Raw genomic sequence first — 17,556 nt, 5'->3', positions numbered from 1 at the left:
AAACCTTTATTTTTGGTTCTTGAAAAATAAATTAAAATGTATATAAAACTATTTTTTTCTCAGATAATAAGAAAGCAACTAAAACATATGCGAAGTGTGAATCTTTTAATATTTTTGTGTAATTCCTCATTTACCTCCCTCTGGCTTTATGTATGTTTACTGTTCGTTGTATTGTTGAGTTATTTTGACTGTCTACCTTGGTCTTATGTAAATTGAATTCATAATAATAATTAAAAAAAGAAGTCCAAGGCCGTTTATCAATCCGAAGGCTGCAGCCTCCGGAGGTCCATTTGTAGGCTGCATACGTCATCTTATTTCAGAATATTAACGATTATAAAATTGACTATTATTATTAGTTAATCGTAATTGTGGTTAAATGCTTATGACTTGTGAATGTAATGGTCAGTTAACTTAAAAAACAGGCTTGATGACGTATGCAGCCTGCATATGCGACTTCCGGAGGCTGTGCTGTTTCAATTCATTTATATATTTTACAATTATTTCCGTCTAAATTTATGATTGTAAAGATAAGCACAAGTAAAATAAGTAATATATCAAGGTTTATAACAATAATCTGCCTCTTTGGTATGAAACTGTGCCTGACTGTGTAGAGAATTAAATTATTTAAGATGATGATGTAAAGAACACAGAAGTGCTGATATTCTAGACAGATTCAGACAGTGAATCACAGCCATTTACCAGCACTTGATGGGCCTGAGACTGAAAGTGAAATGGATATCACATAACAAGTCTAGGAAAGCCTGACGTTATTAAATTACTGCACATCTTTACTTCAGACCTGGAAAGTTTATTCAGTATGACCTCATTCCACTTAATCTGCTCTACAAGACGTTGAGAAATGTAAACAGCTTGCATGCATGACAGACCCAACTGCGAAATGTTTAGGGCAGGACTAGGAACTGCACATGCTACCAAAAGCTTTTTTCGGTGATAAAGACAAAAATATTACTCTTTAAATATACTTTTATTTTGAGAATTACCCCAGCCAGAACATTCTCCAATATAATTATGTGAAAAACCCAAAAACATTGAACACAAACTTAAAAAAAAAGAAAAGAAACAATGCTAATTTATACAGCGATCATTCACATTCAAAGACTTACACAGTCAATATTTACAAAGCATGTCCCCTGAACGTGATTAAATTAAAATCTCTGAATATTTAAATAATACAAGATACAAGTACTGAACCACTGCCAGCAATGAACCTTATATAAGAATAAAATTATACAAGGTGCAAACTAGTAACACTGTGTTACTTTCTGAATAATACATCATCTGTACATCACAGTTTTATTCAGTGACAAACCTATAGAATTGTAGACAACTGAACAAATGGTGAAAACAGCATTGATCAAACATAACAGAAAGGATTCTGTGCTTGACTCTCACTTACATATAACATTGTCCTTTGTTTTGGACCAAACATCCTTTAGTATACACAATAAAGCACCCAACAGCTGCATCTCTAACTCGCAGAAAAAGTACAAAAGTTGTCAATGGGGCCGAACCTTTTCAAAAAGTACACTTTTGTACCTAAATAGTGCATATTGGTACCCCAAAGTGGTACCAATATGGTACCTATTAAAAAGGTACAGTCCAAGTGACAACTTTGTACCTTTTTTCTGAAAGTGTTGTTTATAGTTATTAAAACCAACAATGCCAGCAAGCAAATCTTTATTGATTATAATGAGAGCTGTCAATATTTGTCACATCATGCTTTCTTGCAGTATACATGATGTGGTACCTTATAAAGTATGCCTCATGATAGACTCTCAAACCAATGTTTTAAGATAAAGCAGTAGATTTAGGTAATTTCATACTATGGCTCAACAATTACTCCTAATAATAATTACAGTATTTTCCACCTTACAGCAGATTTTAATACAGCAGGCAGCATTATATCAAGAATGCTTAAACTGCAGAGGATATTTAAACATAGAGTCATTGTTGAATTACCAGTGACATGTAATCACATGTGAACAATATAATAACTAAAAGAATAAATATAAATATATTAATTATGAATTAAATATATACTTGACCAAAGTGTCTCATTCTCTGTTATACTAAAGCTATCCAACCAGCCACTCCAATTACTTTAAAAGGCAACATATGTTTGAGTGTTTTTGTTTTCCTAAGCTTTTTAGGACATTTCCCATGTATACATACAGTGTATGCATACAAAGTGTACAACTTTGCTGAGGTTTACTTTTTAGATTTTACTGCAACATGACAAAAAACACAGCGAACGGGCAAAACATCTTTCTGTGCCAGCATACAGAAATGTTTCTGCTTGGTTCTTGACTGAGGGAGGGCTCAGATCATGAAGATTTGACTCCAGTGCCCCATCAAACATCGAGTCTGGTGTTAGTGGTATATCGTTTGCCACACCTCTTGGATCTTCTTACACCATTTGTCCGCATTACCACTGGGATCCATTAGATAATATGTCCTGTTTGGCTGCATATAAGCAAGACATAACATTTAGAAGCATTAAGCAGACAAAAAGTTTTTTTTTGTTATTAAATAATTATTATATTACTGACATGTCACTTTGGAATACCACATAATACTACAATATACAGTACTGTGCAAGATGTCGCATTTACATTTAGCAGACGCTTTTGTGACAAAGATTAGGAAACAATAAATGTGAATTGTCACAGGGAGACAATAGTACAAAAGATGCTTAAAACAAGATACAAGTTTTCACTATATCCAAACAATACCCGTTTGAGAGAAAAAAAAGAGTTAGTTTAGGTCTTGAAGATACAACGTCACCCCATCACAGTTTGGTTTAGGGAGAACTAGGATAAGTCACTGGCTGGCGCACTAAATCCCTACAAGAACCAGAGTCCCGCCCCCAACCAGTGGGCTGAACATTACAAATGCTTATACTAATAATATTATTACGATACCCACAGAGCGTAATAAAAAACATTTGAGTGGTAAGGGGGCATTTGCAAGCCATTGATAACTGGCAACAGATCTGTCAAAATTCACTATTGGGTAAACTGACAGTGGGCAGGATCACAAAGACCAAAACAAAAATAGACATTCGGGACCAGAAGGCGCATTTCAAAACGAGAATAACTGGCTATAGCCCTGTTTTTCAATAAAAACAGATATGTGAACGCATGTTTTCTAAATAGCTACAAATATATTATAGTATTGTTTTTATTTAATACAGTCAAAAACCTACATACAGCTCCTTTAAACATATGCCCAAATATTTGTTGAAAAACTTTAAGGAACTAAATTGAAAAGTTGCCTTAGAAATACAGAAATAAGTTAAAAGGGACAATTTGCTTAAACAATTAACATTCTGCCTTGGTATAAATTTCTTTTTACCAAATGAAGATATTTTAAATAATGTTGTACCAAGTAGATCTGGGACACTATTAACTTCCATCTTAAGAAAAAATAACAGTGAATAGTGCCCTAGGTGGTTATAAACATTTTTCAAAATATCTTTATTTGTATTGAGCAGAGCAAAGAAATTCATACAGGTTTGGAAAAATGTGTGGGTAAGTAAATTATGACAGAATATTCATTTTTTGTAAACTTTCCTTTTGAGGTACTAATATAATTAAATAAAAAACTAAAACGGAAAGATTTAGAAATATAACTTAAAGGCAGGGTGCATCTCTGAAAGCCAATGTTGATATTTGAAATCACCTAAACAAACACGTCCCTTCCTCAAAAGAATCTGGACCTTCTTTTGATAGACCCACCCCACACAACCCAGGTAACAATGTTGGTTAGTAGACACGCCCCTTACTGCTGATTGGCTACAAGTGTGTTTTGGTACTCGGCCCGACTCCCCTTTCCAAAGTGTTTTTCAAAAATCATGCACCCGCCTTTAAAAAATAAACTAAATTAAATGATAAATGATCATACACTGTAAAAATCTTTGCTGCCTTAAATTTTTTTGTTGAATCAACTCAGATTTAAAAGTTATGTCAACTTACTATTATTTATCTTGACAAGAGATGAGTTGCTACAACTTATAAAATACAGTTGCCTTTTTTCAACTATATTTTAGAAATTATAACAACTTATCTGTAGTTATAACAACTCATCTCTAGTCAAGATAAATAATAGTAATGTTATTACAGTGTAGCAAAATTAGTTGAAATGTAACAAAAAACCCTGCTACAGTAGTGAGACCCCACTTGCTCCACAGATATGTGTAAAAAGCATCACATATAACCCAACTACACACCAAAACTACAATAATATGGCAATATTAAAAGTGTATTTTACCGTGTGCACAAAAAATGTCTTAAAGTTCTTGGCCTCAGGACGCAACTCCGGAGACCATGGGATCTCCCCCTTTAGTACTTTATTCACGGGGTCCACATAATATAGATGTGGTCCTTCAGTCAGCAAAAGCTGTCGCCGTCGAGCAAACAGTCCCTGTGAAAATGACACAAACTTCAGCCTCATAATACTCATTGTCATTATCAACAGCAGCCAGCAGAGGACGCCATAAGCTCTCACTATTTAATAATTGAAAAAAGCAACACTAGATACAATTTAAGATAGGAAACAGGTTGAAAAACATTACCTTTCTCTTGTCAACTGGTCCCATTTTGTATATCAAATTATTTTCAACAAACTGGTGCCTTTAAAAGAGATAAAGAAATATGAATAACAAGCAGTGTTGTTGACTAACTGAAACCACACAGCTATGATCTTGAGTTTCTTTAACAGCGTGCTATAAAACCCAACAGGAAATACAGGAGGAGATAAAAATTAATAATTATTACCACCACATACACACACCTGCATAGCCATAAAACCCATGTTGTTATTATTAATAATAACAATGTACTCACGCTTAGCTATTAGAGGAAATGAACTAAACCAGAATGAACGTTATAATGTCACAAACAATTTAATATGAATGTTTACGAACATGAAACCAAATTACTGAAAGAAAAAAAAACATGCCAAGGGTTGCCGCTTGTTTGCTTCTGCAGCAGCAGTTGTTTCTCTTCACTTGAAAACTGCAGGTCCAGCTCGAATGAGTTGCTGTCTATGTCGTGGATGTATTGCTCAATGTTGCTGCAGGATCTCTGTGGGTTACCAGTGTTTGATAGGACCTGAGTAGGTCTGGATGAAACCACCTGCAGGCTGCTGAACTGACTGAGTAGATCTTCATACTGTGAGATTCAAAATGAAAAACAGAACACAATTTGTAAATGTTTACTTTTTTAGGCAGAAGAACATGCATAACATCAACAACTGTAGATTTGGCAACACAAAGAAATAATAATAATTTTAACAAGGTGGATTATTTGGGATTAAATTTGAAAATTTCTTTGCCATTTGCTTTCGCCCCTGTGATGTTGGGTTTAGGGGCGAGGTTAGGAGTGGGGTATTGTTCATTTCTAATAATCTTACATTTTGTACGATTCACTACAAAATGATTTGTAGTATTGGGAAATTTAAACAGTCCCTCCAGGATGTGCACTTTTGTTTTGCCAGCATGCGCACATGTTTGCTAAAGCTGAGATGAAATGATAGTGAACAGAAGACTTTCTTTTGTCTCCCACCAAATTAATATAAGGGCTACAAAACAATAAATTGTAATGCATTATGATATCGCTTCACCCGGTCCTTGGCATTTATTTGAGACAGGTGTGTCACACAGGTTTCATATCTTTCATGTGTGTATCCTTAAAATTAAAAACTTTACAATTAAAATAGAGGTATGGGGTGATGGGTGCTTGGCAGATTGTAATTGACTGTTAACTGTGCCATGCAGGGTTGCTATGGTAGCGGGGTGCTGCATGCTATAGAAAGAGGAATGGTTCATGTGCGCGAGTAAAATAAAACCAGAAATGTTGACTACCTTGGATTAGTTGTTTACTCTGTATCATAACATATTATTAGATAATTTTGTTATTTTTTATGAGACCGTTAATGAGGGCTGATGAAATGACAAATTATGTATGATCACAAAAACGCAACATTTTGTTGATTTTGCGCTGTGTTTCATAATCGAGTCATCGCAAAAAAACTGAAGGGACTGTTTTTAAAAAAAAAAAGTCAAATTTTTTTATGATTTTCAGAAAGGTTTAATGCCTTCCACCAGTGGTGGCTGGTGACTTATTTTTTTCGAGGGCGTGAGCGTCTCTGTGTCATTTCCCTTTATTTATTATGACTCAACTTGTATACTTAAATGTTCTGATTTCTTTGTATGAATTCAATATTTGGCTTGATGGATCTGGTGGAAATTTTGTGTCAATAGCCCACTTAGAAATCCCCTTACTGATAAAAATGCTGATGTGTCAAATACTTATATTCCCCGCTGTATATGAACACACAATATATCAAATGAAAGAACAGACCCTCTGCTTTCAAAAAAATCTAATTTTGAGCAAAAAGCTGATAGAATTGCATTTTTTGTTAAGGACTTTTGTTTGAGATCACATTCAGAGCAATATCAAAACATACACAGAGTTCTTACTGTTTGCCCTATCCACCTGGTGGATAATACCGGAAATACGGTTTGCCGACGAAAACGCTTTATCTTAATTGACGACTTAACTCGTCAATGGCGGGGAAAGAGTTAACGGACACATATTATGACAATTTATACAAGATATAAGTCTCAGGTGTGCCTAGAATGTGTCTGTGAAGTTTCAGCTCAAAATACCCCACAGATAATTTGTTATAGCATGTCCAAAATGACCCTTTTTGGGTGGGAGCGCAAAAAAGCTCCTCAGTCCCTTACCAACAATCAGTGAGCACTTTTGGTTAAAATAGATCTGATTACTATGAATACAGTCTGAAACACTGCGTTAGTGCTACAATGTGCTAACAAACACATTTAGTAAAGCTTTTGGGTAAAATTAACCAGTTAGTCAGTTGTCATGGGCAGGGCTTTGTATGTGTGATGTCATATTAACAAAATAATCAAAAATCAAAGCAGCATGTCTAATGAGACATATAAAATAAATAAAATAAATTCATACTGTATTATGTACGTTTTAGTTATCATTTGTAAGATTTGTAAGACATTTATAACAAACTAACATTTCCATAGTAGTCTTCATCATCTTCAGCCATGGCCGGTAAGTAAGGAGTCAGCTTGGGTGGAGTCTGAACAGGCAGGTTCTCCCATGAGATTGTCTCGAAGAACATGTGGCCTTTCAGTGGATTGAACCCACCCATTTCCTCACATCCCAGTCGCTTTGTGTGGTCCAAACACGTTGAAACCAGAGACAAAAAAACACAATTGAACCGAACAGAGCACTTTAGTATCTTCTGATGATTCGTAATAAAACAAAATTATTACCAACAGCCGCTCTACTAGATCTTTAGCTTTGGGAAAGAACTTCTCAGGAAATTCATACTCCAGCTTTAATATCTTCTGGAAAATCAAGTACTCATTCCTATTGAAACACAAATGTAAACAACCAAACCATCACTCCAGTCTTGCTATTGAATATGAGACATCTTTTAATGCAATAAGAGAAGTGTTCATTTGTAGTCACTATTTGTTTTGTTTTTAACATTAGTCCAAGCCAATTTATCGGTTGTAACCAAAAGGCCAAAAGTTGGATCATGTGACCCAGTGGTTGGGGTTTCCTCAGAAGCCCTCGGTACTGTCTACACAAACAAGTCATAAACAGCCAAGCCAACACTTCCTGTTATTTCACACCATGTTTTTAAAACTGTGATTACAAAAGTGATCAACCACCAGCACATCAGCTGAAATGCAACACACGCATTGATACATTTTTAGAAGCGTTCGACCGAGCTTAAGGTGCGCTGATCTGTGACTTACCCGGCTCTGAACGGAGGTAATCCGGCAACCAGCTGGTAGATTATGCAACCCAGTGCCCAAAGGTCCGAGCTTAAAGAGTACAACAAAATTAAACATGAATTTAATGCATTTTTTCATGCAGTACAAATAGTAACAAATCGGAAACCTTTTGCAGGCAGATTTTTCCAACAGCAGCTCCGGAGAAACATACTGCGCCGTCCCAACAAACGAATTGGCTCTTTCTGTAAGTATATCAAATTTGGTCATAAAAAATACACTATCAAGTGTGGAGTTAAACAGCTTTAGAGACCCCTATTTTTGATACATATTAGGGATGCACGATATATCGGCCGACATATCGTTATCGGCCGATAATTGCTTATTTTTAATATTATCGTTTATCGGTCTGATAGCAAAATTAGGCCGATAAATGAAAGCCGATAAATTATGGATTATTTTGGTTTGTTGAACCACTTCACTTGCTCATTGCTGGCCATGTGAAGTTTTGATTGGTGCTTTCTGTGACATAGCACGAAGATGACACATGTTGCAGGCTTAAGAAGAGTATGCTAGTCTAGCGCAAAGATAAGATGTCCGCGGTCTGGGAGTTTTTCATTGTGAAATTAATATGAATATTTATCGGCCTATATATATATATCGGTTATCGCCCCCCAAATATAAAGAGTTATCGGTATCGGCCAAAATTTCCTTATTGGTGCATCCCTAATACATATGCATGAAATGATTTTAATGTCATGTGGACGTCCCGTATTTATGCTACTTGAAGACGGTTGAGAGTGTATCTATAGATAACATGAGGGTTGAAGGCAGACAACAACCAAAAGATGAACAAGGAAAAATGAAATACTTTGAGTGCTGTCCGACAGCAATTGTTTTGCCGTCCCGAAATCTGTAATTTGAATGTGCATCTCTTCATTCAGTAAAATGTTCTCCAGTTTAAGATCTCTGAAAAATAAGTTAAAACGAAGCTCAAAAAGGTCAAATTATGCATTTATTACAATGATTGCAATCTTAAAAAAAGTTACCTGTGAATAATTCCTATCGAGTGCAAGTATTCAAGTGCACCAACTATCTCAGCAGTGTAGAATCTTGTGCAGGTCTCGTCAAACGAGCCGATTTTACGAACGTATCTAAGCAGTTCGCCGTTTTTGGCGTAGCTTAAAGCAAAATCTGATGAATTAAAAGTTGAGGAGATTTTTTTTAAATTGAGTTAAATTGTTAAACACGACAGTCCCAAAAAGGATACATAACTTATGTGAATCTTGAAATGTGAAGTACAGCTTTACGAAAAATGGATGATTTATGCTCGACAATATATCCTTCTCCCGCATGACATAGTGTGCTTTGTTCTCTTTCCTTATGTGGTTCTTCTCTAGAATTTTCACTGAATAAACACAATTCAAATGAGATCAAAAGTTTACTTTCTTTGGTCGCGTGTGCTAATAAATTAACAAGCTTGTAAATGTCTATAGGTTAAATATGATATAGGATGCAACATACTTGCATATTCCTTTCCTGTGGCCTGTTCTTTAGCAAGCACGACCTGCAAATGTGACAAGCTATTACAACATATGCATGGCTGACCAAAAACATCGGTCACATACCAGCATGTGAAATCATTGCAAAAACCCTACCCACCGTTGAGAAGGAACCCTCTCCCAAAATTTTCCCAAAAGTAAAGTCCTCCCTCTTGTGCGATTTGGGCAACTTGAACGAAGGCGTCTTTGGTTGGCTCGTCTCTCCGCTGCTGACCTCCATACCGAGACAGTGTCTGGAGTTCAGCTGGGTCCTTACCCTTGATGAGGAAGCACAGGAACACGACATCAAGCTAGGCTGGATGGGAGCAGCACCGTACTGAACAAGGAAAACATACACAGAGAGCAAACATGACACAGACTGAGGCGGGCAGGTGCACGTGTAATAAGGAACAAAACCACCTTGGAGGCAGCGAGCAGCTGATAAAGTACAGTAGAGCTTCCGCAGAGGGGCGGGTCGCGCTTGTTCTCACCCTGAATTACGAGTCCTCGCGCTCATTCACTCTGCTCTTGTTTATAGTGGGAAACTATTGAATGATTATTCATCTCGAATCAATGCAACACCATTTTTGCATCAGTGCTGGTCTGACCAGTGACCACATGTACCTGAATAAAAATCATCATACTGTTCATAGTGTCTTTATTTGCCTACAGGTACTTATAAATATATGCAATTTAAATACAATATATAAATGGGATATCATAACTAAAATGTGCCTAGGAAACCATGCAACATATAAAGCAGCCATCCATCCAAGAGTGTGTTGTTTACTAGACTAATAGACATGGATTTAAATTAAGCTACAATACAATCACACACACCCACACATATATAAATAACATCCTCATTGTCAATATATATGTGTGTGTTTACATCCAGGATGTTTATTGTGTATATCAGTAAGAGACAATTTTGCCCTCTGACTTAGATAACACCCAACGCCATGCAAATACAGGAACATCTACTTCCCCACAGCGAGTTGATCACTCTTCATTTGTTTACTATGAAAGGTGTTATGAGAAAAAACATTTACCTAAAAGGTTTTGTTATTAGTGTAAAAACCTGGTACTTTCCAGACACCTGCCACACAGGGCACTTCTCCAACAGCACTTTGCCTTAAACACACTTAACCACTGAAACTAAAGAGGACTGTCCCCCTGCATGTAACAAGACAAACACGCTGTATGGATGTTGTACAATAGAGTACAAAAAATCTGGCAATTTATTACACAATCTTGATTTTGGATGGTTGTAAGGAATGTAAACTCACTGTTAATGGCGCTGTTATTAACACAAGAATATACTGAAAATATTATAATGAAAGTTGTGACGTATCCTAGTCAACTCATTCTTTATTATTATTATTATTATTTGTATTATCTACGTTATTATTTTAGAATAATATCTAAGTATGGTTGCATAACGATTAATCGCAACTAATCGTTTGCAAAAAAGTTTTTGTTTAATTGTATATAAATACTTAATATATTTTTTCTTAATTTATATTATATATAAATACTTATTATATCTTTTTTCTTAAAATTAGACATGCATGTGTGTGTATTTATATATACATAATTGTTATATATAGTGCACACATATATGATTTAAACAAAAACTTTTATTCTGCAAATGATTATTTGCGATTAATTGTCATGCAGCCCTATATCCAAGTCATTAAAATAAGACAAAGGGCAGATGAAAAAGTTATGCAGTGACTAAAATAAAAAAAAATTCAAACTATAAAAAAATGCTAGGTTATTTTCAAATCAATCTTGGGTGAAAAGGGAAAAACCCAGCATTAACACGATTTTTTTTGCCCTACCGCTTTTTTGTCCTACCGCTACCGTGAAATTAAATGAATCAACCGATTTTTCTATTCTGTGGATAGCGCGAAATGTAAATAAGTGGGCGTGGGAGTGTGACGGAGAAACATGAAATAACCTACACATCTAACAAATAACGAGTCATTTCTGTAATTTCATTATATTGTATACATACTATATATCTCATGCACAATACTGTACATACTATATCTTCTTTAGCCTACAAAATAAATGCTGATTCAAAAACAAGATTCTTTCATTTTCACTTCAATGCCAACTTTAACTTGCCCATATTTTAAAACTGTGGTGAGCATTTAGTAGTTAAACTTCAATTAAAATTTTTGGTTCAACCTAAAAAATAAGTATCGTGGTTGCCTTAACATTTGAGTTAATTTAATAATATTAAACACGATATTTTTTAAGTCAACTAATATTTTCAAGTCAAATCAAATTTTAAGGCAACCAGGTTACTTACTGAACCAACAAATATTTTTTTACAGTGTAATAAGTGTGAATCTGCAAATCTGCATATTCCAAAAACAATATAAACATTAAAACTGCAAGCAGTGATGGAAGGGCCCTCGCACACCTGACACCGCCACGCCGTGGTAGAGAAGAATTAAAGGGAACAGTAGTAAATAGATATTTAAGCATGTAAACATAGGTGAACCATTTAAAAGTGTAGTATAATGTGCCACATTTCCTGTTGCTAATTACAAATGACAGCGAGGTAGCATCGTGTAAGATAGCATGAGAGAAAGAGAGTGAGTGAGCGAGTGTGTGTGTGTATGAGTGACTACATGTAAATATTGGCACGTAGATGTGTTCTGTCCAGGACTCTTATCAATCATGTGAAGTTTGGGACAAATCCGACATTGCATTATCATTGTAAACATGTTACTTCCTGTTACCAGCTGGTGGCGCTATGACCGTAACTGACTATTGGCATCATAAGTGACTATCAGTGATGGGAGTAACGCGTTACTGTAACTCCACTATTTTTTTAAATCAAGTAACGCAATTACAATTACTGAAATTTAAATGAGTTCGTTACGCGCGTTACTCTATTTTGTAAAAAATAGACAAGACATATCTGACGTCGCAGGACTGTAGTTGGCGGCGCAATGATTCATTACACTTCATCATAGCTGACAGTGCATATAGAATGAACATGAAAAATCTAAACGGGACAAGATACCTTTGTTTAAAAATTGTGCGCAAGTCATAATCCATCCGGTCTCATGTTTGTAAATTATCTTCACCAAACAATCGCAGTATGACATCAACTTGCATTTGTAGTCCACAAAGGTAATAAATCTAAGAAATGATCATATATTCTTAGATGTTTACATCGGCTTCATGGAAGAGAACGATCCGCGATTGTTGTTTCCACTAAAATATTCACACTGCGGTGTACACCCGTGTTAAAACTCCATAGTATGTGTGAGCTCGATTTTATTTTTAGTTTCAGTCTCTCCGTATCCGAACAAAAAATCCACTCGCTCTGTGTCCATCTGACAAAACAATCCACTCGCTCTGTGTCCGTCCGACAAAACAATCCACGTAGCCTACTCCGTTTTCTGAATAAATATCTTCCTTTAATCCTGTGTATCATTTAAATCCAACAGAAAACAAACAATATATGACCAAAGAGCGCAGTCCCTGTGGCAAGCTTCACAAGCTGTGTTCCAATTCAAGTGCTGCACCCTACTAAGCATGCAATAAAAGGTGAGCACTTGCCCATTCAAGGCGCTCAGAAGTTCGCGAAGAGAACTGAAATGAGACGGTCTAACCTTCGGAGGACCCATAATTTGCCTCATCTGCTGCACACGCATCGTGCCTGTCAGCAGGACACAGCGGAGACGTTTCTAACTTATTAAAATAAATATGAAATCAGAAAAATTATAATTTATTTTAGAAAATTTGACATGTTGACACAATTGTCTCCAAATTTTTAAAGAGACACTACACAATTTTAACACATTTTATATTTTTGTAAACATGCAGAATATTTGTCTAAATGGTCTAAATGATATACATAAATAAACTAAGTTTAAATATTAAGATAATTTCTAACAAAAATATTCAAAGGTTGAATCTAAAGCAAAATAGGCTCCTACAGTGTGTGATATATTAGAGTCTTACGTGTAAAATAGCCCATCCATATCATTTTACTGTTTGACTGTTCAGTACTGTTCATATTTACATTTAAAAAGCAGACATAAAAGTAACTTAAAAGTTACTTTTCTAAGTAACTAATTACTTTTGATATACAGTAACCGGTAGAGTAATTCAGTTACTTTTAAAAGAAGTAATTAGTAACTGTAACTAATTACTAATTTTTTAGTAACTTGCCCAACACTGGTGACTATTGACATGTAGATGTGTTCAGTCCAGGACTCTTATTAATCATGTGAAGTTAGGGAAAGATCGGACATTGCATAATCAGTGTAAACATGTCACTTCCTGTTGTCAGCTGGTGGCGCTTTAACCATAAGTGACTATTGAGATGTAGATGTGTTCAGTCCAGGACTCTTATTAATCATGTGAAGTTAGGGAAAGATCGGACATTGCATAATCAGTGTAAACATGTCACTTCCTGTTGCCAGCTGGTGGCGCTATAACCATAAGTGACTATTGACATGTAGATGTGTTCACTCCAGGACTCTTATTAATCATGTGAAGTTTGGGACAGATCAGACATTGGATAATCATTGTAAACATGTCACTTCCTGTTGCCAGCTGGTGGCGCTATAACCATAAGTGACTAATGACATGTAGATGTGTTCACTCCAGGACTCTTATTAATCATGTGAAGTTTGGGACAGATCAGACATTGGATAATCATTGTAAACATGTCACTTCCTGTTGCCAGCTGGTGGCGCTATAACCATAAGTGACTATTGACATGTAGATGTGTTCAGTCCAGGACTCTTATTAATCATGTGAAGTTTGGGACAGATCAGACATTGGATAATCATTGTAAACATGTCACTTCCTGTTGCCAGCTGGTGGCACTATAACCATAAGTGACTATTGACATGTAGATGTGTTCAGTCCAGGACTCTTATTAATCATGTGAAGTTTGGGACAGATCAGACATTGCATAATCAGTGTAAACATGTCACTTCCTGTTGTCAGCTGGTGGCGCTATAACCATAAGTGACTATTGACATGTAGATGTGTTCAGTCCAGGACTCTTATTAATCATGTGAAGTTAGGGAAAGATCGGACATTGCATAATCAGTGTAAACATGTCACTTCCTGTTGCCAGCTGGTGGCGCTATAACCATAAGTGATTATTGACATGTAGATGTGTTCACTCCAGGACTCTTATTAATCATGTGAAGTTTGGGACAGATCAGACATTGGATAATCATTGTAAACATGTCACTTCCTGTTGCCAGCTGGTGGCGCTATAACCATAAGTGACTAATGACATGTAGATGTGTTCACTCCAGGACTCTTATTAATCATGTGAAGTTTGGGACAGATCAGACATTGGATAATCATTGTAAACATGTCACTTCCTGTTGCCAGCTGGTGGCGCTATAACCATAAGTGACTATTGACATGTAGATGTGTTCAGTCCAGGACTCTTATTAATCATGTGAAGTTTGGGACAGATCAGACATTGGATAATCATTGTAAACATGTCACTTCCTGTTGCCAGCTGGTGGCACTCTAACCATAAGTGACTATTGACATGTAGATGTGTTCAGGTCATGACTCTTAGCAATCATGTGAAGTTTGGGACAGATCGGACACTGTATGCCTGAGTTCCAGCAACCTGTTTCATAGCGAAACATCAAACTTTGGCTGGCCGAAATAGACACAAATTTTAATATAGAATCAAATCCTTCGCAATTTAGCATCACAATGGCCTTAAGATGAGACTCGCCAAATATGATGATGATCCGACGAAAACTGTAGGAGGAGTTAGTTAAAGTATGACTGCTGGAAATGAGAAAAACTGAGCCAAAATCTGAGAAATAATTCAAAATAGCTGACTTCCTGTTTGGTTTAGGGCGTTGCTCCAAGAGACTTTTTTTGTAGGGCTTGTAATAATACATGAGCATACCGAAATTCGTAGATGTAAGTTAAACACAGTCCAAGGGCTGCTTCATTCAATATTTGAAAGTGGCGCTAAAACATGTTCCTTCAGGTTGCCAGCTGGGGGCGCTATGGCTATAAATGAAAATTGTTATGTAGATGTGTTCAGGTCAGGACTCTTAGCAATCATGTGAAATTTGGGACAGATCGGACACTGTATGCATGAGTTCCAGCAACTTCCTGTTTCATTGGAAAACATCAAACTTTGTCGGGCCAGAACCGACACAAATTTTTACGTAGAGTCAAATCCTTCGCAATTTAGCATCACAAAGGCCTTAAGATGACACTCACCAAATATGAAGATGATCCGACGAAAACTGTAGGAGGAGTTAGTTAAAGTATGACGCCTGGAAATGACAAAAACTGCGCCCAAATCACAAAAATAACTCAGAATAGCTGACTTCCTGTTTGGTTTACGGCTTCGCTCCAAGAGACTTTTTTGTAGGTCGTGTCATGCTACAGACGCGTACCGAATTTCGTAATTGTACGTCAAACACAGTCCGAGGGCTGCTTCGTTGAAAATTTGTAGGTGGCGCTATAGAGCCATTTTCTCACGCCTAATTCTAAAGCATACACCACATGTAAATTTTCATCACTCTTGACATCTGTGCAAAATTTCATGAGTTTTCGAGTATGTTTAGGCCCTCTAAAGTCCCGCTGAAGTCGGAGAAAAAGAAAAAAAATAATAATAAATATAGCTGCAAGCAGCAATGGCGGGCCCTCGCACGTTTTTTTACCGCTACACGGTGCGTCCGAGAAAACGGCGCACGGTGGGCAAGGGCATCAAGTGGGTAAAATATCAGTGGGCTATTTAATGTTGTTTCTGAGCCATTTGGGGACTGTAGGTAAAAGAAACCCCATATTTTAGACAAACAGGGGCACTAGTGAGTCACTAAATAGACAAGCCTATGTCTGACCTTTTTGTGCACACTTAACAGTCGAAAACTCTGATGTGTGTGCCAAATTTAAAGTTCAACTAAGCACGCCAAGAGCCTTAAACATGCCTGAAATTAAAGTAAAGTTTGACGTGTTGCTATGGAAACAACGTTCGAGATATCAAAAATCCCTTCGCAATTTATCATCTACAATGTCTCGGCATCATGTTGACCACTTCTGGTGTCAATCGCATGAATCCCATACGAGGAGTATTTAAAGGTTCACAGCATGTAACTGTCAGCCTTAAATATGTGTAAAAATGAAAGTAAAGTTTGATGCATTGCCATGGGAACAGCGTTCGAGATATTAAAAATACCTTCGCAATTTATCATCTACAATGTCTCTGCATTATGTTGACCACTTCTCGTGTCAATCGCATGAAAATCCTAGAAGGAGTATTTAAAAGTTAACTGTATGCAACTGAAAGGCTTAAATATGCCTTTAAAATGAAAGTAAAGTTTGACAGGTTGTCATGGGAACAGCGTTTGAGATATCAAAAATACCTTCGCAATTTATCATCTACAATGTCTCTGCATTATGTTGACCACTTCTCGTGTCAATCGCATGAAAATCCTAGAAGGAGTATTTAAAAGTCAACTGTATGCAACTGAAAGGCTTAAATATGCCTTTAAAATGAAAGTAAAGTTTGACAGGTTGTCATGGGAACAGCGTTTGAGATATCAAAAATACCTTCGCAATTTATCATCTACAATGTCTCTGCATTATGTTGACCACTTCTCGTGTCAATCGCATTAAAAACCTAGAAGGAGTATTTAAAAGTTAACTGTATGCAACTGAAAGGCTTAAATATGCCTTTAAAATGAAAGTAAAGTTTGACAGTTTGTCATGGGAACAGCGTTTGAGATATCAAAAATACCTTCGCAATTTATCATCTACAATGTCTCTGCATTATGTTGACCACTTCTCGTGTCAATCGCATGAAAATCCTAGAAGGAGTATTTAAAAGTTAACTGTATGCAACTGAAAGGCTTAAATGTGCCTTTAAAATGAAAGTAAAGTTTGACGCGTTGCCATGGGAATAGCGTTTGAGATATCAAAAATCCCTTCGCAATTTATCATCTACAATGTCTCAGCATCATGGTGACCACTTTTGGTGTCAATCGAATGAATATCCTAGAAGGAGTATTTAAAAGAACATCGGATGGAACTGTCAAAAAATCCACCTTTGTGACTGACACACTTCCTGGCGCCTGGTGGTGGCGCTATACCCGAGACTCACAATAGGCACATCGATGCGATCGGAATCTTCAGACAAACGAACACTCCGCATGGCATCACAATAAGACATTTTTTGCCTTA

At 36.4% G+C, this 17,556-nt stretch overlaps 1 protein-coding gene across 1 annotated transcript in view; it reads right to left on the bottom strand.

Moving 5' to 3' along the window:
- Nucleotides 1-966: 966 nt before the first annotated feature.
- Nucleotides 967-17,556, bottom strand: part of pdpk1a (3-phosphoinositide dependent protein kinase 1a) — a 30,348-nt gene continuing 13,758 nt past the window's right edge. The window contains exons 2-14 of the mRNA XM_073857023.1: nucleotides 9,464-9,679; nucleotides 9,326-9,368; nucleotides 9,072-9,209; nucleotides 8,851-8,995; nucleotides 8,673-8,770; nucleotides 7,971-8,046; nucleotides 7,826-7,894; nucleotides 7,335-7,430; nucleotides 7,072-7,246; nucleotides 4,981-5,192; nucleotides 4,595-4,652; nucleotides 4,291-4,443; nucleotides 967-2,484 (exon numbers count right to left, since the gene is read on the bottom strand). Coding sequence (XP_073713124.1) covers nucleotides 2,392-2,484; nucleotides 4,291-4,443; nucleotides 4,595-4,652; nucleotides 4,981-5,192; nucleotides 7,072-7,246; nucleotides 7,335-7,430; nucleotides 7,826-7,894; nucleotides 7,971-8,046; nucleotides 8,673-8,770; nucleotides 8,851-8,995; nucleotides 9,072-9,209; nucleotides 9,326-9,368; nucleotides 9,464-9,679 — 1,572 coding nt within the window. The 3' untranslated portion in view covers nucleotides 967-2,391. The remainder of the gene's footprint in view (nucleotides 2,485-4,290; nucleotides 4,444-4,594; nucleotides 4,653-4,980; nucleotides 5,193-7,071; nucleotides 7,247-7,334; nucleotides 7,431-7,825; nucleotides 7,895-7,970; nucleotides 8,047-8,672; nucleotides 8,771-8,850; nucleotides 8,996-9,071; nucleotides 9,210-9,325; nucleotides 9,369-9,463; nucleotides 9,680-17,556) is intronic.

Source organism: Misgurnus anguillicaudatus, chromosome 19 (assembly GCF_027580225.2).
Source record: "Misgurnus anguillicaudatus chromosome 19, ASM2758022v2, whole genome shotgun sequence".
Classification (NCBI taxonomy): domain Eukaryota; kingdom Metazoa; phylum Chordata; class Actinopteri; order Cypriniformes; family Cobitidae; genus Misgurnus; species Misgurnus anguillicaudatus.
This window is presented reverse-complemented; position numbering and strand designations above follow the sequence as displayed.